Source organism: Cygnus atratus, chromosome 8, assembly GCF_013377495.2.
Source record: "Cygnus atratus isolate AKBS03 ecotype Queensland, Australia chromosome 8, CAtr_DNAZoo_HiC_assembly, whole genome shotgun sequence".
Classification (NCBI taxonomy): Eukaryota; Metazoa; Chordata; class Aves; order Anseriformes; family Anatidae; genus Cygnus; species Cygnus atratus.
In genome coordinates this window covers 9,227,127-9,254,330 of record NC_066369.1, presented here as the reverse complement: position 1 = coordinate 9,254,330, position 27,204 = coordinate 9,227,127, and the positions used below count along the sequence as shown (strand labels likewise).

The window sequence follows — 27,204 nt, the reverse complement described above, 5'->3', positions numbered from 1 at the left end:
ACCCCCACCCGCTGTGGGGGGTGTCCCCCATTTGTCCCCAAGGAGATGTATGGACGTGGGCACCAAGAGCCACTGGACGGTGACACCAGGGAGGTGCCATCGCGGTGCCTGGCGGGGGCCTTGAGCAAGGTCTTAATGGTTAACGGCGGCCAGGGCTGTGCCAAGGCCCCCCCTGCAATCCCGGGGGGCCGAGTCCCCGCCACCGCGCGTCCTGCCCTCGGCTCTCCCAGCCCACGCCACACACGAGGCTGCCATGCCCTGGCCATGGGTCTGCTGCCCCTCCAAGGGGCTGTGCGGGCCCCACTGCGGATCTTCTCCAGCCCCAGCCCTTGACCCCGTCCCTCGCCCTGTGCCAGCCGCCCTGGACTTTCCTCCCCGTGGCGTCACGGTTGTTCCCTGCCCGTAGCTGCGGTGGGGTGTGCGTAGTGCCGGCGTGTGCTCGGTGCCGGGGCGTGCACAGCCTGCAGCGAGCAGGCTCGGATCTGGCTGCACTGCGAGGTTTTGTCCCCAGGACAAAGGGGACCCCCTCCATCCCTCTCCATCCCCGTGCTGGGTCCCCACACTGTCCCCCTTAGGGCTGGCGCTCTCCCCACGGGGTCACCGGCTGCAGCCAAGTGGCTCCTGCCCACAGAGGGCGTTTGCTGGGCGGCCCCCGGGCACCCCACGTAATTGGGAGCTGGCGGCCGGGGCTGGCCCCGTGCCCCCGGCCCCTTATCGAGGCATTGCTCAACGGTGGGCGCGATGCCGGGGCGGGCAGGGGCCACGGCGCTGCCTCATCTCTCAGCTGTCCCCTCCTGTGGGGCCTGGGGACACCGCATTGCTGGGGGGCTGGGGGCACCATGCCCTGTAGGGCTGGGGACAGGGCTGCCAGCAGCACCTGCAGCTCTGGGGTTTAGCCATTTGCCACCCTACAATCCCCCTCCTGGCTGTCCATAGCAGGGAAACTGAGGCACAGTGGTGGTGTGAGGGGGTACAGGATCCATGGGGGTGCTCGGGGCTTGGGGGGCCCCCAGCACAGCCCCAGCCCGAGCTCCCCTCTCCATCATCCCTCCCGCCACAGGGTGGGGGGCTCTGGGAGGGGGCCAAGACCCTGGGCTCGCAGCCACCCAGCGGCGACTGGGGTGGGAGAGGAGGGAAAAGAGGTGGGAAAGAGGTGGGATTATGGAAATGGGATCCAATGAGACACCAGCGCAGCCCGAAAAACATGCCCCGCTCGCGGCGCATTTAGCGCGGTGGGCAGCCCGCAGCAGCCTCTTCGTCGGGAGCCGTGCAGACGGACAGCGGGCACGGACCCCCAGCTGCCCCGCAGCCCCACAGCCCTGCGTCCCGACGGCCCCGTGGCACCGCGATGGCCTTCGCCAAGCTGCAGAAGGTGCTGATCAGCGACAGCCTGGACCCCTGCTGCAGGGACATCCTGCAGGCCGGTGGCATCCAGGTGCTGGAGAAACCCGGCCTGAGCAAGGAGGAGCTGCTGGTGGAGATCGCGGTGAGCGGGCGGGGGTCCGGGCATGGCGTGGGGCTCAGGGCACCGGCCGTCACCCCCGGGTTGGCGGGGCAGGGAGGCTGACAGCAGGGTGCCAGGCGGGCACTGTGGAGGCCCCGCGGCCCCGTGCTCCATCGGGACATCATGGGGACGTCGTGGGGACACCGTGGGGCAGTGGGAGGTCGAGGGCCCCCTCTCCAAGCGGGTCCTGTCCCCGCCTCCTCCCGTCTGATGCAAGAGCCCCGGCTGGTTTCACGCTGCCGATCCCAGCCCTGCGCCCCCGGCAGTGGCAATTCCCACCCTGCCGCCCCCACGGGTGACAGGCTCCTGGGGACTGCCAGCCGTCCCCGTACCCCGTCCTGACACATGGGATCCGTCCCCCTGCCAGGACTGCGATGGGCTCATCGTCCGCTCGGCCACCAAAGTCACCGCTGACGTCCTGGAGGCGGCCGAGAGGCTGCAGGTGGTGGGCAGAGCGGGCACCGGCGTTGACAACGTGGACGTGGAGGCGGCCACCAGGAAGGGCGTGCTGGTGATGAAGTAAGAGCGGGGCCCAGAGCGGTGGCACAGAGCTGGGGGGGCTTTGGGGTGCGGGGGGGGGTCTGCATCCCCGTGGGGTGACCCCCAAGGTGAGGCCACGCTTGTGACACCACTCTCCGTCCCCAGTACGCCCGCCGGGAACAGCCTCAGCGCCGCCGAGCTGACGTGCGGGATGATCCTGTGCTTGGCCAGGTGAGCGTGGGGCAGCACAGGGGGGACACGTCCGTCCTGCAGCCCCCAGCCCCGCTCTGACCGCAGCCCCCCCTTGCAGGCAGATCCCGCAGGCGGCAGCCTCCATGAAGGAAGGAAAATGGGACCGAAAGAAGGTAGGAGGCGCGATCGGAGCAGGGTGGGTGCCCGGGGCGGGGAGCTGCAATCGCTCATCCCTCCCCTGGCCCCCCAGTACATGGGCATGGAGCTGAACGGGAAGACGCTGGGAGTGCTGGGGCTGGGCCGCATCGGCAGGGAGGTGGCGACGCGGATGCAGGCTTTCGGCATGAAGGTAAGTAACAGGTCAAGGGGGAGTGCTGGGGGTGGCGCCGGCTGCAGCGGCGAGCCCCCCTAATCTGCCCCAGACCATTGGCTACGACCCCATCATCACCCCCGAGACCTCGGCCGCTTTCGGTGTGGAGCAGCTGCCGCTGGAGCAGATCTGGCCCTGCTGCGACTTCATCACGGTGCACACGCCGCTGCTGCCCTCCACCACGGGTAGGGGACTCGGGTGGTCTGCAGCAGGGTGCGGGGTGCCTGGGGCAGCCCCCCCAGTATCCCCACTCCTGACGGCGTTGCCCTGCAGGGCTGCTGAACGACAGCACCTTCGCCAAGTGCCGCCGTGGCGTGCAGGTGGTGAACTGCGCCCGCGGGGGCATCGTGGATGAGGGCGCGCTGCTGCGGGCGCTGCAGTCGGGGCAGTGCGGCGGGGCCGCCCTCGACGTCTTCACGCAGGTGAGCGGGGTCCCCACCATAACCCTGCCCGAACCAGGCCCGCCAGCACCCCCCAACCCAATCCCAGGACCCCCAGAATGTGTGCGGGGCTGAGGCCGGGCCGGGGCTGTGTCGGCAGGAGCCCCCGAAGGAGCGGGAGCTGGTGAACCACCCCAACGTCATCTGCTGCCCGCACCTGGGCGCCAGCACGCGGGAGGCGCAGAGCCGCTGCGGGAAGGAGATCGCCATGCAGATGGTGGACATGGCCACCGGGAAGGGGCTGGCCGGCGTGGTGAGTCCTCCCGCTGCACCGGAGAGAGAAGGGGGGACGCTCCGTGCCTCAGCGTCCCCCTTGGCAAAATGCAGGTGGGACCCTTTGAGCTCGCTCGTGGGTTTCCATCTCCCGTCCTGCTCCTCCTCCTCGCAGGTGAATGGGCAGGCTCTGAGCAAAGCCTTCGCGCCCCAGACCAAGCCCTGGATCGCCCTGGCCAAGGCCCTGGGCACGGTGCTGCGCACCACGGCCAAGCAAGCGCAGGGCAGCGTGCAGCTCTGCACCCTAGGTGAGGCGGGCAGGATGCGTCCCGTGTGCCGAAGGGACACGCCGGAGATGGAAAGAGGACCAGGAGGTGGCTGGGTGGTGGGGTGAAGGATGGGAGAAGGGGATAGGTGCGGAGTGGACGGGCGCACGGAGGGGATGGTGGGGATAGGGATGGCACGGGCTGACCGCACCTCCTGCTGCTGGCCCCAGGGACGCCCCTGAAGGATGCCGAGAGCTACCTGACGCCTGCCGTGGTCTCGGGCATGCTGGCTGGAGGCAGGCAGAAGGAGGTGACCCTGGTGAACGCCCTGCTGCTGGCCCAGGAGGCCGGCCTGAAGGTGCGTGCACACCTGGAGCTCCGCATGTCAGCCCGATGCCCCCAAACCCCATCCGTCCCTCCTTGCCAAGCGGCACGGCCCCGCAGGGCTGCCGTGGCCCCAGGGGACACCCCAAACAGGACACGGGTGCTGAGCGGCCGCCTCTCTCCCCGGCAGGTCACAGCCACCCACAATGACGAGGCCCCCGAGCCCCACGGGAGCGCTGGCTTGCTGCAGGTGTCCCTGCAGGGCACCCCGCTCCGCGTGGCAGGGACGCTGCAGGGCAGCACCCCGGTGCTGCGGGAGCTCGGCGGGGCCACCTTCAAGCAGCCAGCCCCGCTGGCCGGCCACGTCCTCATCTACAGAGCCAAAGCCTCCGAGCCCAGCACGCTGCCCACGCTCGCTGGTGAGCTCCTCGTGTCACCCTGAGTGAGGGAACAGCCCAAGGGGGTCCCAAAAACCAGCCCGGAGTCAAAAGGGGGAAGGTGCCAAGGGGGTGCTGCAAGGAGAGATGGGGATGGGATGGCTTGGGCAGGGGGTTGGGGCACCTGGTGTGAAGGGGTGAAGGAATGGATAACATCATGGACCTTTGAGGGGTTTTGGGGTGGGCAGAGCCCTGCTGCTCGTGGTCCCACACCGCCATGTGGGGTCCTGGTGCAGCAGGGCGGGCTGCAGACCCTGACCCCTCTCCTCCTGCCCAGGGCTGCTGGGGAAAGCGGGCGTCCAGCTCCAGTCCTACCACAGCTCCGGCACAGTGGCGGGGGAGCAGTGGAGCGTGGCGGGGCTCTCGGCCCCACTGCCCGACCTCACCGAGCTGAAGCCACGTGTCACGGAGGTCTTCCAGCTCCACCTGTAGCCCTGCACCACCAGCACAGGCTCTGCTCACATCTACAGCACCCGGACCCCCCCAGCACCTGGGCGAGCACTGTGCTAAATAATAAAAACATCCAGGAGAGAGTGTGCTGTGCCTCGTCCATGCGGCTCTGCCCCATGGCGTCCCTTGTACCTGACCCTAATCCCTTCCCTGCAGCCTCTGCCCCTCGAGGCTCTGTCCCCATCACCCCCCCAGCACTGTTTGCTCGAGGGTGCAAAGGTCTCTGCAGGCACCGTTGCCGCACCAAGGTCCTGTCTGGCCACGGTCCCCAGGGACCAGGCAGCGCTCCAAGAAGTGCTGAGCACTCCTGTGAGCCCCTGCGTCACCTCCCCACTCTGATCCACTAGGAATTGTCCCCCCGGTTTTCCCCTGGGGACGGAGACATCGTCAGGAGCTGGGAAAACGGCTTTTTGCCACCCCCGTTGGACCCAAGGCACTGGGCACACACGTATCCAAGAGGTATGGGGCTGGGAGGTGCCATGCGCCTTGGGCACGTGGGGTGCCCAGGGATAAATTGCTGCGGTGCCCAGGAATAAATCCCATCCCACACCGCCATGCTTCAGGAGGGGTTTGGGGGCCCTTTATGGGGTAGGAGGGGAATGCAAAGGGCTGGGTAGTGGTGGCTGTTCACGACTGGGAGCCAGAGCTGGGCCATTCCCCTCGCATCCACGCTTTATTCCCTGTGCCACCTGCGTTTGGGCTGAAAACACCCCCCTCCCCACCATCTCGGGGTCCCGAGTGGGTGCTTGCTGCTTCCCCGCCCTGCAAGGCGCAGGGTCCCGCTGAAGCCAGCCCCGGGGCGGGGGACAGGCAGGGAGGGCAGCGTCCCCCCTCACCACGCCGTGCCCTAGAGGGGCTTCCTGGCGTACTGCCGCCGGTACTTGTCGTCCACCCGCTCCAGGTACCAGGTGCCGGGGAAGAGGTCCGTGTGGGAGCCGTGGGGAGTGTGGTTGGCTGCGGGGACAGGGCACGAGGCTCAGCGGGGCCACAGGACCCCAAAGGGTACGTCCCCCCGCGGCCCCGCTCACCCAGGTGGTGGGTCTCCTCCCGGCGCTTCATGATCTCGGCGAAGTCCTGCGGGGCCACGCGCTTGCGGGTGTCCAGGCGGGTGGGCAGGTCGGCCAGGCTGGAGAGCAGCTTGTCCAGGGGTGAGCCTGGTGGTGGGTTAGGGTTAGGGTGAGACGGCACCGCCGGCATGCCCGGCCGCAGCCCCACACCGCCCTCCCCTCCCAGCACCCAGCAGTGTCCCCGCGGCACGGGGCTCACCCGGGGTGGCGTCCTGCGAGACGCGGAGGGAGAACATGCTGGCGGCCAGCCCCGAGCCGTAGGAGAAGGCGCCGATCCTGGAGCCGGCCAGGTCCTGAGCCGAGCACCTGTGGTGATGGGGAACGAGGAGTTAGGGGGGATTTGGGGCCAGAGGGGTGGCGTGAAGGGCTGCGTCCTCAGCCAGAAGCACCCTGGCACGCTGGGCTGGATTAAATTGCAACCGGAGCTGTGGTGCCAAAGGCAGGTGGAGACAAGGGAGGCTGTGCCTGCAGCAGGGCGCAGCAAACACAGCCAAATTTGCTACGCCAGGCACAGGGCAGGTTTGCTGTCCCCTACCACATCCCGGGGCATTCGCACCGCCCTCGTGCCTGGCTGTTCCCACGGCTCCTTCCCGGCTGGTGACAGGGCACGGCCGCTCTTTGGGCACGAAAAGGGGGTTTTCATCCCCGTGGCACTGACAGAAGGGCTTTATGCTCTCCAGCAAAGTGGCATGGAAACGCTGGCTCAGGGACAGCGCGGGGCGGGAGGCGAGCCCGTGCCCACGTGGGGGTTGCATGCAAGGAAATTTTGGGGTCTCTGTGTGGGCTGTCCCCAAATTGGCCTCCCCCCCCCACCAGCCCCAGGGACTCACTGTGCCAGGAGGGAGGCCAGGCAGCCGTACATGGACGGTGTGTACATGTTGCCGTTGCGGGAGGAGAGGAGCAGCGAGGGCTTGGTCTTCTGGTTGAAGATCTCCTGGCTGGCCGCCTGGAACGCCTTCTCCACCTCCTTGCTGGTGTAGGTGTCCTCCAGCTTCACGCCGCTGCCAGGGGAGAAGCCAGCTCGAACCCCATGCAGGTAGCCCCAGGAGCATTCGGGGTGTCCCCACCACACCAGGAGGGACAGGGGACACGGCACGGACCCCGTGCACCCACCGAAAAGGCTGCAGCCCCTTGTAGACACCGCTGGCCGTGTCGGGGTTGGGGGCAGCCAGGAAGTCGTTGAGCAGCAGCCGCCCCACCGACTTCTGCACCAGCTTGCAGAAGGGCGTGTGGAAAATGATGAACTTGAAGTCATCAAGGGTGAAGGGCCGGTGGATGCCGGCTGGAAGGCAAAGCGGGGCCGTCAGCCGCCAGCGGGCTGTGGGGCCGTGCAGGCGCCCCGGCGGCACCGCTCACCCTTCTGCCACTGGCTCTCCGCCTTCCTGCGGTACACGGCGTAGCAGCGGTCCAGCGCCCGCAGGTAGCACTGGATGGACAGAGGCCCGTCCACCACCGGGTACTCGGAGGCCAGGTCAGGCTTGTAGAAGTCGTAGGCATGCTCCATGTGGGTTCCCCGCAGGCCTGGGGGCACAGGGGAGAGCCGGGTGTCGGGGTCCCAGCACCCTTGGGTGCTGCCCATCACGTTGACCCCATCATAGCGATGACCACAGCATCCACCAGCCTCCCCGGGTGCCTACAGTGACACAGCCAGCCAGGACCCTGGAGTGCCCAGCACCGGGCAGCCACTAGCACTGGCAACCCCCCTCCCTGGGGGTCTCGGCAGCAGCACCGACCTCTCTCCAGCACCAGGGGGGCGTTGGGTCCCACCAGCATGGCGATGGCGCCGGCACCTCCCGTGGGCCGCGCGTTCCCCGTGGCGTAGACGGCGATATCCCCGCACACCACCACGGCGTAGCGGCCTGGGGGAGGACAGAGGGGCTGGTGGGGACATCAGCATGCAGGAGCCTCCATCCCGTGGTCCTGGCGCCAGCCCAACACCCTGATACCTGCACCATGGTGTGCCAAGGCCAATGTGGCAGAGAAAGGAAGGTGATGGACAGGCTGGAGGGGCAGCAGCTGCCTTCAGGGCTCACTGGAGCATCCCTGGCTTTCAGGCCACCTCCTGCCTCCTTCCCCCACCCCACGGTGCCCTCCCCGTGCCCAGCTGCCCCCCAGCCCCACGTTCAGCCTCTGTCCATGCCCACCGTCCCAGGCGCTGGACTCGACCCAGGCGGCGGCGTTGAAGAGCGAGGCCGTGCCGCCGTAGCAGGCGTTGGTGGTGTCGATGCCCTCCACGTCGCTGTTGCCCGAGTCGCGGAAGAGCTCCATGAGGACGGTCTTGACGGCCTTGGACTTGTCGATGACAGTCTCGGTGCCCACCTCGAGGCGGCCGATGGCGTCCCAGGAGAGGCGGCCGCGCTCCACCAGCCGCTGCACCACCGTCAGGCACAGGGAGTTGATGTCCTCGTGCGCGGCACAGAAGCCCATCTGCTGCTGGCCCAGGCCCCGCGTGTACTTGCCGGCCTCCACGCCGTCGTAGCGCTCCAGCTCTGCCTGCTCCACGTACTGTGCGGGGAAGTACACCTCCAGCGCCAGGATGCCCACGTCCTTGGGCCAGGTACCCGTGCTGGCCACCGCCGCGGCAGTGCTGGAGAGGCTGCGGGGCAGAGGGAGCGGTGACGGTCCCGTGGCGGTCGCCTCTGCGACACGCCAACACCCTTGGGTGTTGCACCCCCCCGCATTTGGGCTTCGTGCCCACCCTGCCCGCTCCATGCAGGCGCTCACCGTGCCGGCTGCGTGGCCGCGGGGCACTGGGACACCCGGGGCGCCCGTGCCGGCCCCCGCCTCGCCCCCCAGCAGCGTGCAGCGCGGCCGACCAAGCGCAGCATCTTTGCCCCAGCCGCCAGACGAACGGAGGGACAGACGGGGGGACGGGCTTGACACAGCACTTTTATAAACTGCCTGGTCCCACCGTGGGCGGACAGCGTGCCCCCCCGTGGCCCTTATCAGCATGCCGGGTCCCGGTGCTCAAAGGTCACCGAGCACCAGCCAACACGACAGGTACAGCAGAGCAAGCGCTGGCTTTGGAGGGGGGGAGTTGCAAGATGTCTCTGTTTTGTGTCCCAAAGCTTTGGGATATTCTTGGCTGGAGCCGGGCAGAGCAGTGGGACGGGCTCAGTGCCTGTGAGTGACCCACTCGGCACTCTGCGCGCAGGGCAGTGGTGGCAGTGGCACCGGTAGCTTGCCATCTGTGGCCATCAGGCAGCGTGCGTGGTGCTGTGTGACCTCCCCTTCTGCCCCCGGGAGGGGAGAGGAGGGTGGTGGGTGCCCGGTGCCACCCACGCCACCTGGGACACGTCCGCCTTTGTCACGTGTGGCTGCTCCGGGGCAAAAAGATGAGGTAGGTGGGGGCAGAGCCATGTCCAAAACAGCAGAGCAAACAGGCACGTGATGCTTGGAGCAGCACTGCGGTGGCACAAGAGGGGACCTTTGGTCCTGGTGCTACTGTCAACTTGGCCCCTTGGACCCACGTGTGCACGGGAACCCTTTGCACCCAGGGGGGCCCTGTCCCCTGTGCCCGCACACCCAGGACAACCCTTGTCCCCGCCCAGGGACACTTTATGCGTGCACCCTGTGTTCCTCCACGCCTCCCTGGTCCCATGGCTCCTGGGGACTCACCCCAAACATGTCTCTCCCCACACAACTCCACCAGCACCAGCAGCCGGGAAGCCTGGGGAGCTGTGGCAGCACCCTGCCCCTACCCCTGCCTCGCCCCAACGCCCGTGGGCAGAGCAGCCCAGGTCTTTGCAAAAAAAAACCACACTGAATTTGCATGCTTCTCTTTTTATAGGTTTATTTTTAAGAGATGGGGAGATAAGAACAGAGGTAGGATGGGAGGAGTGCAGCCAGCATGGGGTCGGCGCTCACTGCGAGGGAGTGAACTTGCAGATGAAGTGGTGCCGCCGCTTGCAGTCAGCGCTGGACCACACGGAAAAGCCTGCAGGAGAAACAAACAGCAGGGTCAGTGGGTGGTGGAGGAGAGGGGCAGCAGCTCTCAGCTCCCTCTGCCCAGTGGGACCGACCCCAACCTGGGACCGACCCCAGGCTGGGATGCCAAACGCTCACAGGGTTCCAGAGAAGGGGGTACCAGCTGAGAGCGAGCACGGGGACACGGGCTGCAGGCACTCACCGCTGGTTTGGGTCAGCAGGGCGCAGTCCCCACCTTGGGCACCGTTCCCTGGAAGCTTGCTGGAGTCATCATACTCGTCCCCGTTGGTCCACCGCCAGCTTTTGCTCTGCGTATGAGAGCAGGGTCAGAGGCATGGCCCCGCCACCCCCAGCCCCATGGGCACCCACCGCCCCCTCACCTGCTGCTGGTGGTAGAGGCCCAACCAGACGGGCTGTGAGCGCTGGTAGTAGGAGATGACCCTGCGCAGGGTGGCCGCCTCCTTGGGCTCCTCCACCCACACCAGGTGGGCTTCAGAGTGGCTGCTCTGGCACTGTGCCTGCGGGGGGGACACGGGGCAATGCGGGGGCACCGACACCCCGCAACCCTGCTGCAGGGGGGGCACCTGGCCGCGCACCCCGCTGGGCTTACCTCTGCCTCGTCCCATGTGCGGAGCTGGCGGAAATACCTGAAGCAGCTGGACTTGTAGTAGGACCAGCCCTCGGGGCAGTTGAGCAGGAACCTGGTGCCTGCTGAAGGGAGAGACGCAGGGATGGAGGTTCAGCCCTGTGCCCTCCACCCCGAGCCAGAAGTGTCTCCCCAGCTCGCATGGTATAGGGCCCCCTGTGGCCCCCAGGACTCACCGGTGACCTGCAGGATCGCCGTGCAGCCCAGCAGCAGGAGGGCACGCCTGGCCGCTGCCACCATCCTCCTCGCTTCTGGGAAGTGTCCCCTGAAAGAGCTCGGGGGGGTCACCAAGTCCCTCAGGGACAGAGGCTGCTGCCTTCACATGGGGGATGCCAACCCGCCCTGCTACGGCCTGAGCCCGGCCCCTTGCAGGAGGAGATGGCACCCCAGGGCTGTGCCCCCCATCCCCTCCCCGGCGCAGGTCACTGCTGCAGCCCCTGGCAGGGTTCAGGGTCCCCAGAGGGCATCGCCAGGGGGGTCCCAGCCCCATCGGTGCTGGCGTTGGTGGGGGACACCTGGGGGAGCCGCGCTGCTCTGTGGGGACCACAGGAAGAGCGCGGACACCAGCATGGACCAGGGACCCTGTGCCTTGTGCTGGCCCAGGGCAGCAGCAGTGACAGCGAGGACAGAGCAGGGGCTGGTGGGGCTGCAGAGACTCCATGCGTGACTTTGTTTTCTCCCCCCAGCTTGTATCCCCGCCAGACCCAGGCTATGGAGGCAAATCACATGCCACATCAGCGCAGTTCCCCCTTTATCTGCTCTAATCCCCGACGCCGGGGATTATTTGCAGACCCAGCTCATCTTCCCCTCAAAGAAGCAGCGACAAAAGTCGACACGGGGCCAAAAACTGCATCGCTGCAGCCCGCCCCATCCAGCAAGGGCAGCGCTCACCTCCCCCAGGGCTCCCACCACCCCTGGGCCCCCCGGGGCTGCGGTGGGGAGAGCAGGCAGCAGTGGGTGCAGGCTAGCGGTCCCTGTCCTCACCTGCCAAACGGAGATCAGAAGGAATAACGGCCTCTCGTGAGTCTCCGGGACAAGAGAGGAGCTGCCCTTTATAGCCCCGTGCTCATCAGAATCACTATTTGCCAAGCTGAGGTGATGGCCATCATAAAAACCTTACTGCTCACTGCTTTACACCCTCCACCTCCGCTGGAAGCCCGCCAAGCTCTCGTCTGTTTGCATTCAGCGTTTCTTCAAAGACAGGAAGAACCTCTCCTAGTTGGTCAATAAACCCCCTGCAATTAGCACGAATTACCCACGCAAACAGATGTCTTTCTGCAAATTCCAGCCTCACACCTGCCGGGAGGGCCCACCCAGAGCAGAACGGGGAGGGGGGGGGGGGGGGCAGAGATGAGATGTCCCAGGGGAGGCCGTCCCGCTGTGGCATGAGCATCGCCATGTCCAGGCCCCAGCTACAACCCACGGGCACGGGGTCGGGACCCGCGGGGCCTGCGCCCTGCCCAGCTCCGCAGTGCGTCAGCCACACACCACCTTTGTTTGAACTGCCTGGCGGCCTTGCCACCAGGATGCAGGACGCGGGGACAGCCCGCGGCCGGGGGCCATCAGATAGCGGTGGGGACGGACGGCCCCCACGCCCAGCAGTGACGCAGGGCCCCGCGGCCCTCCAAGAAGAAGAAGAGACAGCTCCTCCAGCCCCGGCCTCCGCCCCGCTGGGCCTCAACAGGGCTGCTGCTCCGTGCCATGAGGCCGCAGCCATGTGCTCGCCCCTCAGGGCTCTCTCACAGCTCCTGCTTTCCAAAATACATGGCAAGGTCTGCTGCAGCCACAGGGAGCAGCTCCTCCAAGCCCAGCGTGCGCTGGCAGGCCTGGCCCTGGCCCCGTGAGGGAGGGCAGAGGATCAGACCCATCTCCCTCGCCCACGCAGCTGCGATGCAGCTGCTGCGCGCTGGGATCAAAGGGAGCTTCCAAAGGAGGCAAGCTGCCTGCTATCGCTTCTCCAAGGAGAAATGGATGACCTTGCAGATCAGACCAGCCATTCCAGCTAATGCGGACACTCTTCAAACAAAGCAACCCCTCCCCTGAAGACGAGGCTTCACCCTCGCTTTATGAAAAAGCATGGAAATATCCTCCAAAGGAGCTTGAGGCTACTTCATTACTCCTCAGTTAAATAAAAGATGCCTCAGTTCCCTGCCTGGCTGGTTCAATGAGGCTTGTTTGGGTGCAACAGGACAGGTCCTCACAAGCCCCTCATCATCGGGGCAGACGCACGCAGCCAGCCCGAGGAGATGCAGGTCGCAGCCTGAGCAGCCCCGAATGCACTGCAGCCGTGCCTGAGATGCACTGCTATTCTCGGTGGAGCTGCCTCAACTTTGGCATGGACGGGGAACCTTGTGGGAGGTGGATGAAAGCCTCCTGGCGACTCCTACTCGTCGAGCTGGCTCTACTGGAAGATGAGGGAGCTACGCTGTTTGAATATTAAACTCTGAAAATGTCCCCCCAGCAGCTTTATTATCCCTCCTAGGCATTGTAATTCTGCTACCAGCTCCGCCAGTGTCCACAGTGAGAGCTGAAAACCTGCCAGGTGAGCATTTGCTCAGCCTGAGGCTTCAGAGGCAGCTCCCTGCTCAGGAACGAAGCCATTGTCAATTTGTTCTCTAATTGTTCAAGTCTGAAACTTTCCAGGTCTGAGAACACAGCGTGAAAGAGCCGTGCTTCCCAGCTTCCATGGCTGGAGAATCACCACAAAAGCCCCAGCCCTGCTCCAGCTCCCAGGCAAGTGAGAGCTTTTATTCAAAGCATCTCACAAAAAGGTCATGCCCCCGTTCCTCCCCATCCATTCCAGCATGCAGCTGGACCCCCCCAAATCCTCCTGCTAAGCTTGAGCATGGCTTTTTGCAGGCACAGCTCCTTGGATGGAGCTAATGGTGAGGTTTGTGTGCTGCTGAGCCACGGCAAAGAGCACTCTCGAGCTCCAAAAGCTCTCTCCTGAGCTGGACTGCAGAGGTCCTGATGAGTCCTCCCCTTCTCAGGGGCCCGAACAGCTGCCACACGCTGGAGATCCGTTTATAACCCCATCTTTACAATGCAGTGGCTGTGCCATGATAGCTGGGAAGGCAAATGAAAACAGCAGCACACAGACACCGGGCACATACTCTTTATTCTGGGAATAAAAATTGCTTATACATTTTGCAGCAACTATTTTCATAAAAGACTTTTATAAAAAATGTAAAAATAAGCAAATATTTTCCATTATTAATATAGGAAAATGCTGCTGTGTGAATGGTTATTCTACAACTTATGAGATAAAATACCACCTTAAGGAGATATTATCTTTACAAGTAGTTAAAAAAAGAAAGGCAGAGGGCCATCATATTAACACACCAGGCACGAAACTGGCTTCGTTCCACAGAAAGCACTCATCTTGTAAATGGTAGCCACATATATAAAAAGGCACTTGGTTATTTGGGGCTAACGAGGAAAAGCCCTTTGTTTCTTTAGCATTGATGTAGCAACACTTCATTATTTGCAGTGAAACATGTACCTCGACAGACCTCCAGGAGCTTGCAGGCTCCTGCCTGGAAATCTGAGTCAGTTGCAGCTAAACTTCACAGTATACACTGCGGCGAGTGTGACGGGGAATGCTGTGTGCGTCAGAAAAAGCAGTAACTTCAGAACAAAAACTTCAGCCCAAAAAACACGGCCCCTGGAACCAGCTCCTCCTGAGACCCTGCCTTCATGTACCATTGAGTTGAATCAAAAGAATAAGAAAAAAGCTTTACTCTCGATTAGAATGGAAAGAAACATCGGAGAAAAATACTGTACATGGTAGGATGCTAAATAACCGCTGCTCAGAGGGGAGCTGCCGCCTCTGTCCTTTGGCAACAGCCAACAGCTCCAGATCTCTTTGGAACGTGTGTCTGCAGGGTTCCCCCGAAGAGGTAGAAGCGAGGCACCCCTAGAAACGTACACTTCTACTTCTGACTGGTGTAGAGCCCTTCAGGGAAGTGTTACTCTTGTGGAAAGGGGAGAAACAGCGGCTGTCCAGCTAGGGTCAGGGACAGCTGCTTTCCCTAACTGCAAAACCGTCAGGGGAGCTCAGTACCAATGCCACTGCTGTGCTGTGTAGGCATAGTACCTCAGTCAGGAAACTGCAATACAGGCTGGAGCTGAGAGCAGAGGACAGCCCCAAACCTGTGAACCAAACTGCAATAGATGGTTTCTGAGCTATTTGGTCAGCCGCTCGGCCCAGCTCCTGGTTTCAGCTGCGCTGCTGGAAGCCTGCTCAGGACTCAGTGCTGCAGCTTCCTTTTGGGAAGGGGAGGACGAGGCAGCACTGCCCCAGGGCTGGAGCGAAAGGGACGCTTTGGAAGGGCTGGAGACCATTCCCAACACAGAAGGACACACACTGCAAACATGTAACGACATCCTTGACACTTCTCGATAACACCACAGCGAGGCAGCATACGATACCTGTGGGACAGGACACACAGCAGCCCTCGGATGGAGGGGAGGGGAGTGCCGTGTCGTGCAAGAATGCTAGGAGCTTGCGTTATTAGGTTTTGAAACACTCATGTTAATCCCCAAGAGTTTATCAGCAGGCCTGTATGACTTCCAGGGCATCTCTTCTGATATGGGAGCACGTGAAGGCTGTCACAGACACGCCTGCCATGACGGGAGCACGGGGAGGGTAGTGTCAGAAAGGTCAGGCGTGTCTCGAGGAAGACATACAGCTCAGGAGAGATGTGCCTACAGGCCACTGCGGGGGGAAGACAGGTCAGACCAGCATTTTCAGGAGGAAAATTTAAAAAAAATAAAATAAAAAGGCTTAAAAGAAGACTATATGTATATATAATCTCAGAATACCTTGAGGGCAGGCAGTGAGAATGGTAAGGGGTATTAGTAGGTTTGTATAAGAAAAGGCTCTCAAAGAGGAAAGGGTGAAGCTGCGTGACAGAAACCGGTGACTCTAGTCACTTGACCTGCAGGTGTTTTGGGAAGTCTGGCTTGCTTGCTGAGCAAGGAGAGCCGTGGGAAGGAGGGGTCTAGGAATGTGGGTGCAGCTCTGAGCTGAGTCAAAACAAGGCAACTTGAACTCGTGGAGAACTAGTAGAAGGTGCTTCAGAGAGAGCGGTTATGTAGGTAACAAAAGCAGTAACAAAATAAGGATACAAAGCTGGTTTTGGCTAAATTTCTGGAGAAACGACCATGAGATGCATTAAGCTGAAGAGCTGTCTCTCCAGATAAGTGGTGGAACGCATTTAAAAGCAGACTGGAGAATCCAGTGCAGACAGTAATCACACCCCAAGGTGGATGGGAGTTGGTTAGAAGTGACCCAGCTGGTCTTCTCCACCACCAGCTTCTACAGTTCTCTGTTCAGGAAAGCATAAAAGCTTACAGCAACCACAGTCCCTCCAACGAAAGAACATCCTGGGCTCATTAAGACTCTTGGATACTAAAATGGTTCTTCATTTCCATCCTGGAAGACCTTCATGAGTTCTGGAGTCCGCTTTAGTCAGGCTTCACCTTGGGCAGCCTTCAGGCGTACACCTGCATGTTGTTCCGCTGCTGCTCTGACATGTGGGCGGCCGCCGGCCCGCGCTGGTTGTTACCGGGACTGGTTGCCACATCAGACCAGTCAGAGGCTGAGTGTGGGGAGGAACTTGACCACTGGTCTGGAGATTCGGGCGACGGAGTCAGGTATGGGTGCTCCCCTTGTAAGTGCCGGTTGTGGCTAGGAGTCCGTTCTGTGGCCGAGGAGTAGCAGCTGTGCTGTGATGGAGGCGTGGGGTACTTCCCCATCGAGCTCTGGAACTGGTGGTAGGCTGGGAGGATTGTCTGAGCCACCTGCCCGTCCTGCTGAGGGATGGCAGCCATGGAGAAGGAGGCGCTGGGCAGCTGAGCTAAATCCGGGATCTGGTACATGGAGCTGAGAGGACCAGCCATGTTCTGAGCGCAGTTTGACTGGGCCTGCTGTGGCAGTGCTTGCTGGTTTATGCCACCCTTGGGAACCAGCTGGAAAGTCATGATAGGGGGCAGAGACTCCCTGGACACTCCCATGTGCTTCGTATCTGCTTGGACCAAGCCGCTCTGCTGAGAAACGCTGGGGTGCGAATGCATCACCTGCGGCACCATGCCGAACATCTCGTTGTACTGAGACTCGTTCATCTCCATGCGATTCATCCACTCGGTGGAAACGTTGGCTGGCCGCAGCCTGCCGAGCCCGCTGTTCGGAGGGGTCGTTCTGTGCTGTGAGAGCAGCTGGCTGACAGACGGGAGCACCGTGCCGGATCCACGTCCTAAGGGCTGCATCTCGTGGAGGTTGGAGAAGGACATCGAGTGCGCAGCCTGCACCGACGGAGCGGTCAGCAGGGAGCTGGGCGACGAGTGTAACACCCCTGGCGACGGCATCACAGGAGACGATGTTGGTTCGGATGCAAAAGCATGGGGCGATTCGAGGGAGTCGACTGGTGACAGGGTTACTGAGCTCTCTGAGAACTGCCCTTTGCTCTCGCTGAGGGACTTCTTCCTTCTCCTCTTTGCATCTTTGGTGAGGTTTGTGGGCATGATGCCTTTGGCATTCGGTTTTCGCGACTTCTTGCTTAAGGAAGCGTGCTTCAGATTGAGAAAGGATCTATTTGGGCCACAAATGACCGGGGAGAGGGCAGAGTTCAGCATGGCACCGGGGTGCCCGGTGGGGCTGTGCGCTACATTGTACTCGTTGAGAAGCTGCACTATGTCGTGGTGCATCCGGTCCTGGGCCACGTCCCGGGGCAGACGATCCATGTGGTCCGTGATGTCTCGATTGGCAAAATGGTCCAGCAAGATCTTTGCTGCTTCGAAACTGCCTTCCCGAGCAGCAAGGAAGAGAGGTGTCTCCTCCTGAAAACACAGAGCAAGTATTTTAGCAGCTTCATTACAGTAGGGACCAACATACACCTAGTGCTCTTACGGGTATCACAACAACTGGAAGCATGGTCTAATGCAGTACCTCATTAATTGCCTTCAAGAACAATTCATCCTGGGTTACACCATCAGGAAGGGATAAACGCATACTAAACCATCCCATCAGAAAGAGTACTGTTCTGCCATGAGTCCTCTGAGGAACTTTAAAAGCACCTGGTGCCTTTCTCCCATTGTACTTCATAAGAAAAAGTTACAAAGGACTAAAACAGCTCAGAACTGGAGCTTGTTGGTAGCTCTAAAATCCACTGAGCAACATATAATGATTCAAAAAAGAAGCCCTAGACAGAGGAAATAAGTCAAGGACTAAGATGAAGCAAAAACTAACACCAGTAAAGCTACGAGGTCTGCACAGTGCAGACTGTTTCTCACACAGTGGGGTTTCTGCCCCATATCCTCCCTGCATTGGGGTCCCTGGTAATGTGACAGGACACAGCTGCTGCTGCGACACCAGATCTGACTCTTGGCTAACCAAAATCCAGCTGTTTTACACCAGCAACAGTCCACTCTGGTGTTCTCATGCACCAACTGTGCATTGCATTCCCTTTCTGCAACAAAGGCAGAACAGTACTGATGCCCAGAACATAGCCAAATAAGAAGGAGAACTGCTGCCCCAAAACAAAAGTCATGCAGGACATCCAGCACTTGGGGAGAACTCCAGTCACAGTCCAGGTTTGGAAGACCCACACTGAGCACCCAGTTTAGAAAATCTGAATTTAGTTCACTTCCAGCAGCAATGAGATGCTTTGAGTTAAGGAGGACAGCCATGCTGAGCACCACCCAAACCATACCTTGTTATCCTGCATGTCTCTGTTGGCTCCATTTTTCAGCAGCACTAGTGTTGCTTCCACGTTGTTGACAGCAGCAGCCCAGTGAAGAGCAGATTTACCTGCAGGGAAACCCAAGAACTTCAGTAACAAACAGATGAATTATATTCTAAAGAGCCAAAATGAACAGAGCACACTGAGGGAAGAAAGCAGTTGCAGTACAGTTCACAGCATGTGAACGTATCCTGAAGCGATGTTTACACTTTGGAAATTGTGTGACACTCCCAAGACACAACGGGACTTTCAGCACTGGCTTTCTTTTTGTGTGTTATTTATTTGTTATTTTTAAATAACCTGTCCATAGAGCCATGTCTGCTGTACATAAAATCCCAGCGCATCCAACCCCATATTTCTCCTGAACCTTTTCCAGGACTTCCTAACCAAGCCACTCTGAAGCAGCCTGCAGTTTGTTATTGTTGGGAGGACATCTGCCAGAGAGTCTACTGTCCTATTTAGCTACCCATCCTCTGAGAGAGGAGAAACCCTCCCCTCCTTGCTTGCACCATGACATTTGCCCAGCCTGGTACGTCACGTCTACATTACCATGGTCATCTACAGCGTTCACATCGGCTTGGCAATTTATCAGCTCAGCCACCATTCCTTCCACAGCCAGCCGTGCAGCCAGAATTAACGGGGTTGTTCCGTCATTCATGCGAGCATCCAAGTCTGTCACTCTGTTACGGATCAAGATCTGGACAACACGAGAAGACAGATTTATTTATTTTTTCCAATAACGCTACAGAGGAAAACCAAGGATTTCAAAGAAACTCAAGAGCAACTTTATGATGAAAAAGCAGCCTGAGCAATGAAATGCAAGAACCCAGATAACAAGTAAGTGATATAGATGCAGTCAGACCTAATAAATAGATGCAAGACAATTTATGCATGCTGAGCTCTTCAGGCTGAGAATACCTGAGGAAACTGCATCTAAAATACGGTTTCACCTGGCCATCACACTGTGGAAGATGTGAGAGCAAGGCAGGGAGTGAACAGAGCACAGCTTGGAAAGACTCTTATATTACAGTGCACAAATACTCTAAAAGAGGTTCTTCAGTTGCTGTACCTGAAAGACGCCCTGGGCATCAGCAGCTACAGCTGCATGCAGGGGAGTCCGTCCCATGTTGTCCCGTGCATTGGCATCCGCACCAGCATCCAGCAAACGTTTTGCAGCATCTGCTCTTGAATAACGGGCTGCTAGGTGCAGCGCCATCTCCCCAGTGCGGTCTGTTTGGGCCTGCAGGTTGGCACCCTGATAGATCAGATCTGTTATTATATTTGCTGAGGAGTCTTCTGCATCCTCATCATCCTCACTAATATCGGAACTGCCCACACGCAGAGATGCCAGCATGAGAGGAGTACATCCATCTGCGAACAGAAGAGATGTGATCACGTTAACATAACGGTGACAGCAGAGGACGGAAGTCCTCCCCCCAGCGCATTGCCTCACCTTGACCACTGACAGCTAGAGACAGCCCCTCTGGTCACTTCAGCACAAGCCTGTTCTCCTAACTTAAAGCCCAGAGTTAACGACCTGTTTTCCTTCCAAGCAGAACTCTGATAGTTAAATCCAACCACAACAGAACTCAGATAATTCTCAAATAAGTATCATTATGAAACAAAACAAGTTTGCTGCTAAAGTGGAAAACTTGCTGAAAACGTACAGGCTAGCTAAGTTTGTAAGGAGAAGCAAGGGCTATAAAATCAAAAACTTCAAGTGTCTAAGTATAACTATTCATGCAGATGATGTAATAACATACCTAGGGAAAATAAATGATTTATAGAGGAAAAATACTGGACAGCTAATACACGATTATTGGTGGCATTTCACAATCTGAAGAGAAACACAGACAAAAACCTTCATATCTATTACGCACCGAAGTCTTCATTAAAAGGACGCTGAAGCTGGCCAAGTGAGGCACTTAAAGCTGAAAAACGCCCTAGTATGACTGCCTGAATCAACTTCATCTTGCTTGTAAGACACTTTACCACACACACCCTAGGCACCTAGAAAGTAAGAGGGACTGAGATGGCAGTGGGACTGAAGCACTGTGCTAACTGGAGCTCTGCAAAGGTGAGCACAAATTTTGCTTCTCGAGTGTGGCTTGCTAGCCTAATCCAAGACTCTCTTTGAGCAACTGCCTGATTTATTCCACATACAAGCAGGGGACAGTTTGGACCCTATAGCCAACAACTTCCCTGTCTGCATTACTCTCAATCTACAGTGCACTATCTTCACTAAATGAAGTGTGTGATCACAGAGTTAGGATTCTGCACAGATAAACACGGCAATGACAACCTAATGTAAGTGGTATGCTCACACGGGAATATTCCCAACTTCTCATCGTCAGGCTTTCCTAACTCTCTTTTTTAGAGCAGTTCCAAAACTTTTATAAAATTCTAGAAACTATCGTTCTACAGCTGGGAACCACATCAACCACCCGCAGAGATCATGGCTGCAGCAGCAGATCTGCCTCCCTGAGCCAGGCTGGCAGCAGAATGCATGCTCCTCCTAGCGGCCCAAAATCAGAGCACACACACCCTTTCACCAAACTTTCTCAGGATTTGTTGGAAGGCAGAGAAGCGTTGATGTACAGACCCGGGTTCAGTTCCAAGATCCAGTCATGGCTACAGACCCCCTTGCCTGTTGTCCAGAGCTATACCTCTCTTTGTGCTTCTCTCTCCCTCCCACTGCTGGCTCTGCTCCCCTGTCCCAAATGAATACTTCTCAGTATTCAAGTCAGGCTGTGGTCTCCTCCGTACTGCCCTGATACAAAGAGCAGAGAAATGGAGCACAGAAAGGAGCCCTCCTTTTCTCTAGCACTACAGCCCTGAGAAAAGCACTCGTTCAGTCACTGCATTTGTCCTGCCCAGATCACACTCGGCTGCTGTATGGGGACACAGTTACAGTGAGCACTAAATCCTTCGAAAAACTAGCTGCCAGCCTCCAGAAAGTCTCCCAGGTATGTGCAGCTCTTTTCAGAGCTTCCTAAGTTGGCCACACAAGGGTAGTTTTACGAGGCTAGCAAAAAAGCTCACATCCAGTTAGGCTGTCACAATTAAGTACTTGTTGGAGCATTAAGAAAAAGCCATGGGTGCAATGCCTTTTTTTCCCCTTCCTTCAAGCTTGTTCTCTGAAATAGCTGGAAAAGAACTCAAAAAGATCCAGCTGGAGGCAGACACACAGCATGGAAAATTCCAGTCTGAACCACTGAAGTTTTAGCTACTGAAAAAGAGGGCCAAATAATAGGGACAGTTAATCAGTTTTAATTATAGGTGGTGGTACCAGTTATGCCTATAATTGCATTACCCTGGTTACACACTGACAATAACTCCACTGAAAAGAATGTCCTCAGCACTCTGGGGGACACAGAGAAAGAACAGCATGGAGAGACAAAGGTGAAAGCAGTATTTTATAAAAAAAACTCTTCTGTTTGCTGTCTTTCAAGAATACATCCCCGAGTAAACTTAGAGCAAGTCAGTAAAGCCTAAAATTTCACCAGATACGTACAACTGAAGGACTCTATACACAAACAATATACCAAAAGCTGGGATGCAGAGAACCCACTGGCAAAGTCTATAGGAGATGGGACCTCTTGGACCCCCTTCTCGGGCTTCCGCTTGAGACAGAGGTGGCTGCATCTCAGAATTGCCTGTTTCTTCCCTCTCCCTGCTAAGGGAGAGGAAGGTGGCCAGGGCAGATGAATGCCTACATCTACTCTGAGGAATCCTACCACTCCTTACTAACCCATTACTCCAGCACTTGTGACTTTTTAAACCATTTCTTCCACTGAAAGCAACTCAGCTGGTCACTTCTGATGCTGCAGAAGGGAATAGCTTACAGAAGCTTGCTTCAAGTCTCAGTTGCATCTGAATGACAGGAAAAAGCTCTTAGATCATATTATTCCACTGCTATTGCTGAACAAAGCTTTGAGTGGACACAAACATAAGCAGTCTGAAGATTTAATAACATTACCGCCTGCACTTGGAAAGCTTTTACCCCAGCCACACAACTAGAAGCTTCAACAGGGAAAATTAAAAAAAGCTTAGACTTGGCAGAAACTGATGGTTTACGTTCTCACACTCCTTACACAGAAATCTCTCCTTCCTTGTGCTTTGCATTTAGGAGTGCTAAGGGGTCAACGAGAAGAGAAGACGATAGGAGGGAACCAAGAGATGGCTCTAGACATCACTAAATTGCATGGAAACATTTCCACATAATCCAATAAAAAGCAATAACAGCAAGATCATCAGAACCAACTCTCTGTGTATGAACAAGAACCATATTTGGAGCTCTTCTGACCAGGATAAAATTCTTAGTCAACTTCCCTCAAGAAGACAGGAATCAATTATCAGATGACCCACCCAGTCCCTTACCAGATTACACAGCCTTAGTGCTACACTTACAAAAAGGAGCAGAGCTTTTACTGCATCTAAAAATTTGAGACTGGCAGAAAAAGAGAATGTGCATGCCTGTGTGTTAAGGAAAAGTTCTTTCCACATTCAGAGTTGTGATACGGTGATCAACAACTCCTTGAACCCAGCAGCTGAGGATATAACTGAATTTAAAAGAACTCATTAAAACGCTTGCTGCATTGCTGCTCTGTTCCAGCACAGATTACTCACACACTGCTAATCAGGGCATACCGTCTGCCAGAAGTCATCTTATTCAGGAAAAGGCCGCCCTTGCTTCCACCCCAGATAACAGCACAGCTTTAAGCCCTGCTAAGATGGTCCTCGGCAAACTCTGCCATAAATCTCTGCAGTGATCCAGCTGGAGGAATTGGGAGTTACTTCCAGCACAAGTCTGCATTCCAAACTTCCGGCATTCTGACGTCCCTTAGTCGTGCATTGTCATAAAGGAGATCACAGACAACTTCAGTTAGTTCCTAACACTGCTTGTTATGTGAACTCTGTACTGTTTATATGATATCCCATGTGCTGCAGACCATGATCCAACCTCTCCAGCTTTCTTTTCTGGAATGCACACGAGCTTTTATCAAGTATCATAGAAGTTCTGCTGATATCCCTGTATACTCCATAATGTTTTTAAACGTTAGTAGTCTCAGCTGTTGGAAATAGGGGAGGCCAGCGCCTAGCTTGCAGAACATTCAGGACACTCAGGAGTACTGACCTGGCCCTCTGACATTGACATCCAGAACATCGACTTCTTGATCTGCTTGAGGTGGTGTAAGGGCTAGCGACGTGCTCCCACAGACATCTGCTGCCTCCAAGTGCTGCTGCGTCCACTGGCGCTGGTCTATCTGCTCATCAGCTTCTGGGAGCAAGGCTTGGTCCTCAGCCTGAGCAGAGGAAATAAGCAGTTGCTTCAAAGTGCTCATGAAGTGGCCAATGTCACTGGAAATTCTCCTGATCTAGTCTAAGATGTCTCTGCCCTTGGCAGAGGGGTTGCATTTGATGATCTTTATAGGTCCCTTCCAACCCAAACCATTCTGAGATTCTCATCTTCTCTTTTTTAAGAGAAAGGAAGTCTCTACTTATATCAGCTTGGCATTCTTAACTTTCACACTCCCACCATGTGTTACCAGGTCTGAACTGTAAGACATTACACTACATTAACCTTCTCTTCCCTTTCGTGCGGCAAGGTCTGAGTAAGGAGGGAATACCAGTACAGAAGTTACCTGGTTTCTCTACTGGCCTGTGGTGGCAGTGTTAACCTGAGGGTTTGCTCCTCAGGTATCATTAGTTATATGCTACTAACACCTGAGCAAATGGAGATGTAGGGCAAGGGGCATACTCTGGAAGTTAAACACAATTCTTCTCCTCATTAGACAAAAGCAGTTTCAGTTGTAAGCGGGCGATATTCAACTCTTGGAACAACTTACCTTTGCTCTCTTTGGCTGAGGTCCACCATCACCCGCCCAGTGTTCAGTTGGTCCAGAATCCGCCAGGTTACCCTCTGGTATCTGGACTGAAAGATTTCTAAGAAACAAGGAGAACACGTTACTTTATGGCCTTGATCAGACACTACTACTGCTACCTATACCAGCCCGCAGAGGCAAAAAGGGGATGCTTGAAAGTGTGGTAGCTTGCAAACAGAGGGACCAAGAAATTAGAAAGGAACAACTACAATCTCAGTTGGAACAAGTATCAGACAGCTGCTGCATGATAACAGGTGCAATATGGATTAGAGTTGCCCACCTACTACAGCAGTGAACTTCTGTAATTTCCAACTGGAAATTATCAACCTGGACGCTGCAGGACTGGGTCCTGACGCTCCCATGACCGGCAAGCAATCTCAGATGTCACACGGCCATGCTTGGAGATGCTGACTTCCCAGACAACACACAGAGCATAAATCAGACTGCATACATCTTGCCCCAGAACCATGGGAGCTACATAATGAGCTATGCATTTTGAACTGCCAATTTGGTTAATTCAGTGGAAAAGTCGAAACTGCATAAATGTGATTTGTCTTTTAAAACTTTCCATTATTTCTGAGTCATATCTTTAATAGATCGAGGTAGTTCATTGACACCTATCAACCTAAAAATGTCACACCTAACAGAGAAGGAAATTATGCAACTAACAATACCTAACTGCTAAATTACACAGTGTCAGAAAACCAAACATAGCCAGGAGATTAGATTAGAGTTGAAGTTCTTCTGTCCAAAACAGATGTATTAAATTCAGGGAAATAGACATCTTAGTTTAAAGACATTTTTTCCTATGGAGTTAAGCATCTTTAATGAAAGATTTATCAACCATGTTCCTAAAATCCTCTAACATGCCAACTAACATGTGGTCAGTAGCCTAAAAGCAAACTTACTTGAGTCCAACTGCATCTTCCCCAACCGGCTCTCTGCGCTTATGATTACTAGGATCCCTGCGCAGAATGAAGCCCTCTGGGAGCCACAGTGAGCCATGTTTGCGCTTACGCTTCGCCATCATCACACCCAAGAGAAGGATTAAGAGGATGATCAAAGCTGCCACAGCAAGTAGATAAAGCAACTGGGTCTTCGGTGGTAACAAGGGCTCACCTAAAAATTCCAGTTAAGGTACAATGAGATTAGCAAAGTTGAGGCAACAATCTCAAATCTACAAACTTTTTCTTGCTCAGTTTTTCCCCCCCACACAGGATATTGTTTCTATGAAGTGACATCTTTAGAACAAAAGCTTGACGAATTTTAGCCTCTGCTACGATTCTTTTAAGAATATATCATATGTTTGTTTGGCTTCCCTTGATCTTGTTTCTCTAAGTATTTCTAGAGTATATGGCTGCTGAACTGAAGATCTTGCTACTCCCTCAAGGGTCCCTCCTGCTGGCTGAAGACAGCCATCCTGAATCAGTGTGCTAATCTACATAAAGATATGAGCATGACTCAACTAGGAATAGTGTTATTAGCACTCTAGAAAAAGGTTGCAGCTGAGGGAGTGGGGAGCAGAAATCAAGGCAATTACATTCTGCCAGAGGAAAAAACACCTGCTAGACAGAGAAATGCTCCAGCACCAACTTTTCTTCAATGGCACCTTTCTCACTGAATTCATGGCTTAGAGCATAGGAGTAATTTCTAGGACAGACAAGATCACTGCAGCACATGGAAGATCACTGTTTCTCCATGTATTAAAATAATTAGGCTCCGATCTTAAATGCCCTGCCTTACTAAAGAGATGATGACCCCTCGGAGCAGAAACCACACTGAACAGTTAGACATATTAAGATGATGATCAGTAACAGGTGCACGCATTTTGCAAGCCCAACTTTTCCTCCGCAATTACTTACTTTGGACAGACACAAAAGGATAAGGCAACATGCCCTTGATTGCTTGAGCAGCTAAGAGTGCTGCAGCAGCTTCTGTGTTCTGAAAACATTGCTCTGAATCCTCTGCACACTGACGGTTGTCAATCTCCAGGAACACCCTGGTGCTGCAGAAACACAATAAGAGGGCACAGAAGTTAGCGAGAGAAACTTGGCCAAAGCACTAGGTTAAACTGCGGCCTTTTAGGTTAATCTTTCCACCCCAGCAATGAATTTGGCAATTGCAATGACTTTACATTTCCCCATTAAAAAACAGACAGATGGGTTACAGCCCGAGATAGTCCAGAATGCCCCAGACACCTAGAAACAAGAGCCAGCAGTGTAACAAAGCTTGGGGAATACAAAGACTTCCACTCACCCAATGACCTCTTGCTCTAATTCTCTGTGCTTGCGAATGACCACAAGGGATCGCCGACTCCGTGCTGCTGACTTCTCCCCATAGTATGGGAATACCATGGGGTTTCCCTGGGAGTCCAGCTTGATTCTCAGATTGGTGTGCAGGAGAGTTCCCAAAGTGCGCAGGAAGCTGCGAACATCGCCCAGCAGCTCATCAGGGGGCATCAGGACCACAATGATGAGGGTCCCCTCTGCCAGTTTCTCAGCTTTGTCACCAGCGCAGTCGAGACCGTCCCAGCCACACTCCTCACTGTTACAGCCCTGGTCACAGCGGCCATCCGCGTAGTGATCTGCACAATACTTGTCATACCTAAAACAGTGAAAGGGATAGGGTATAGGACATACACATTCTGGAGCAGCATATAGGACATACACGTTCTGTATAGCATACCTACAGTCTAAAGGTAAAGGCCTTACGCCTATTTCTAATCATCAGTGGTTGATGTAAAATAACAATTGTGCTCAGGACATAAGGCAGAGATGTAACCCCAGGATAAGGGTGGCAGAGTGGAAGAAGGGAGCACAGAACACCCTGTGGTTCATTTCTGGTACCAGTGAAGAGAATTGCTTATTCTGTTTACTAAGAAAAAGCTACAGCACCTCCTGCCTCACCAGGGGAAAACCATTTACTGTAACATTTATCATACATAACTAAAGAGAAAGAAGCATCATGACAAACAAGCAGGAAAACACATTCAGAGGTAGCAACAGCTGGGATAAAAATGCAGGTTTTGCAGGCATGCAGTGGAGTTCAGGACAGAAGGTGGTACTATTAGGATCTAGTACACGGTGAAACATCTGAAACGTCCCTATTTTTTTACATTTCCACATATCCACCAGGCGGGTGAACACATCGCCATTGCTCAGGCTATCAATTTAGTATGTAACATACAAATTCCAGAACTTTCCAAAAAAGAGATAAAAAGTAATGTAACTGCAGAAACTCCTTGATCCGAATTTTTAGCAG

At 56.1% G+C, this 27,204-nt stretch overlaps 5 protein-coding genes across 9 annotated transcripts in view; 1 reads left to right on the top strand and 4 right to left on the bottom strand.

Annotated features, from left to right (window-relative positions):
* The window catches only part of PDE4DIP (phosphodiesterase 4D interacting protein), a 32,218-nt gene extending 32,129 nt beyond the window's left edge, over window positions 1-89 (bottom strand). The window contains exon 1 of the mRNA XM_050712263.1: window positions 9-89. Coding sequence (XP_050568220.1) covers window positions 9-31 — 23 coding nt within the window. The 5' untranslated portion in view covers window positions 32-89. The remainder of the gene's footprint in view (window positions 1-8) is intronic.
* Window positions 90-743: 654 nt separating this feature from the next.
* PHGDH (phosphoglycerate dehydrogenase) lies at window positions 744-4,757 on the top strand. Of its 4 annotated transcripts, none has more exons than XM_035538123.2 (12): window positions 744-1,486; window positions 1,872-2,023; window positions 2,150-2,215; window positions 2,295-2,349; window positions 2,427-2,525; window positions 2,599-2,731; window positions 2,820-2,968; window positions 3,087-3,239; window positions 3,375-3,507; window positions 3,696-3,823; window positions 3,980-4,208; window positions 4,504-4,757. In XM_035538123.2, the coding sequence occupies exons 1-12, from the start codon at window positions 1,349-1,351 to the stop codon at window positions 4,656-4,658; spliced, it is 1,590 nt and encodes a 529-aa protein (XP_035394016.1). In that variant the 5' UTR covers window positions 744-1,348; the 3' UTR covers window positions 4,659-4,757. The 4 variants fall into 4 exon arrangements, with proteins under 4 accessions (XP_035394016.1, XP_050568371.1, XP_035394014.1 ...); XM_050712414.1 differs by having other exon boundaries at window positions 1,205-1,486; window positions 3,375-3,573; XM_035538121.2 differs by having other exon boundaries at window positions 1,205-1,486; window positions 3,696-4,208.
* Window positions 4,758-5,324: 567 nt separating this feature from the next.
* On the bottom strand, window positions 5,325-8,651 carry HMGCS2 (3-hydroxy-3-methylglutaryl-CoA synthase 2). Its single transcript, XM_035537397.1, has 9 exons — window positions 8,468-8,651; window positions 7,888-8,339; window positions 7,477-7,602; window positions 7,100-7,264; window positions 6,857-7,025; window positions 6,574-6,744; window positions 5,943-6,049; window positions 5,705-5,830; window positions 5,325-5,630 (listed from the first exon to the last, which is right to left on the bottom strand). Exons 1-9 carry the CDS (start codon window positions 8,569-8,571, stop codon window positions 5,524-5,526), a joined length of 1,527 nt encoding a protein of 508 aa, XP_035393290.1. The 5' UTR covers window positions 8,572-8,651; the 3' UTR covers window positions 5,325-5,523.
* A 955-nt stretch (window positions 8,652-9,606) lies between these two features.
* On the bottom strand, window positions 9,607-10,563 carry REG4 (regenerating family member 4). Its single transcript, XM_035537896.1, has 5 exons — window positions 10,493-10,563; window positions 10,281-10,381; window positions 10,051-10,188; window positions 9,873-9,978; window positions 9,607-9,680 (listed from the first exon to the last, which is right to left on the bottom strand). The coding sequence occupies exons 1-5, from the start codon at window positions 10,554-10,556 to the stop codon at window positions 9,607-9,609; spliced, it is 483 nt and encodes a 160-aa protein (XP_035393789.1). The 5' UTR covers window positions 10,557-10,563.
* A 2,852-nt stretch (window positions 10,564-13,415) lies between these two features.
* The window catches only part of NOTCH2 (notch receptor 2), an 85,602-nt gene continuing 71,813 nt past the window's right edge, over window positions 13,416-27,204 (bottom strand). The window contains exons 25-33 of one of the 2 annotated variants that reach the window (XM_035537523.2): window positions 26,200-26,547; window positions 25,806-25,948; window positions 24,852-25,062; window positions 23,908-24,004; window positions 23,196-23,364; window positions 19,128-19,429; window positions 18,608-18,755; window positions 18,029-18,126; window positions 13,416-17,156 (exon numbers count right to left, since the gene is read on the bottom strand). In XM_035537523.2, the coding sequence (XP_035393416.1) occupies window positions 15,813-17,156; window positions 18,029-18,126; window positions 18,608-18,755; window positions 19,128-19,429; window positions 23,196-23,364; window positions 23,908-24,004; window positions 24,852-25,062; window positions 25,806-25,948; window positions 26,200-26,547 (2,860 nt within the window). In that variant the 3' untranslated portion in view covers window positions 13,416-15,812. The remainder of the gene's footprint in view (window positions 17,157-18,028; window positions 18,127-18,607; window positions 18,756-19,127; window positions 19,430-23,195; window positions 23,365-23,907; window positions 24,005-24,851; window positions 25,063-25,805; window positions 25,949-26,199; window positions 26,548-27,204) is intronic. The other variant, XM_035537525.2, reaches the window with a different exon arrangement.

Bases quoted from the DNA above. Each gene is read 5' to 3' on its own strand.
- HMGCS2 (XM_035537397.1), bottom strand. From the start codon at position 8,571: ATGCTGCGCTTGGTCGGCCGCGCTGCACGCTGCTGGGGGGCGAGGCGG. The intron at 8,340-8,467 runs GTGAGCGCCTGC...TCTGCCCCGCAG, and splicing joins GCGGCCACGCAGCCGGCACG to CCTCTCCAGCACTGCCGCGG. The intron at 6,050-6,573 runs GTGAGTCCCTGG...CCATCACCACAG, and splicing joins CTGGCCTCCCTCCTGGCACA to GTGCTCGGCTCAGGACCTGG.
- PHGDH (XM_035538121.2), top strand. From the start codon at position 1,349: ATGGCCTTCGCCAAGCTGCAGAAGGTGCTGATCAGCGACAGCCTGGAC. The intron at 2,216-2,294 runs GTGAGCGTGGGG...CCCCCCTTGCAG, and splicing joins ATGATCCTGTGCTTGGCCAG to GCAGATCCCGCAGGCGGCAG. The intron at 2,732-2,819 runs GTAGGGGACTCG...GTTGCCCTGCAG, and splicing joins GCTGCTGCCCTCCACCACGG to GGCTGCTGAACGACAGCACC.
- REG4 (XM_035537896.1), bottom strand. From the start codon at position 10,556: ATGGTGGCAGCGGCCAGGCGTGCCCTCCTGCTGCTGGGCTGCACGGCG. The intron at 10,189-10,280 runs GTAAGCCCAGCG...TCCCCCCCGCAG, and splicing joins GCACATGGGACGAGGCAGAG to GCACAGTGCCAGAGCAGCCA. The intron at 9,681-9,872 runs GTGAGTGCCTGC...TTTCTCCTGCAG, and splicing joins CCTGCTGACCCAAACCAGCG to GCTTTTCCGTGTGGTCCAGC.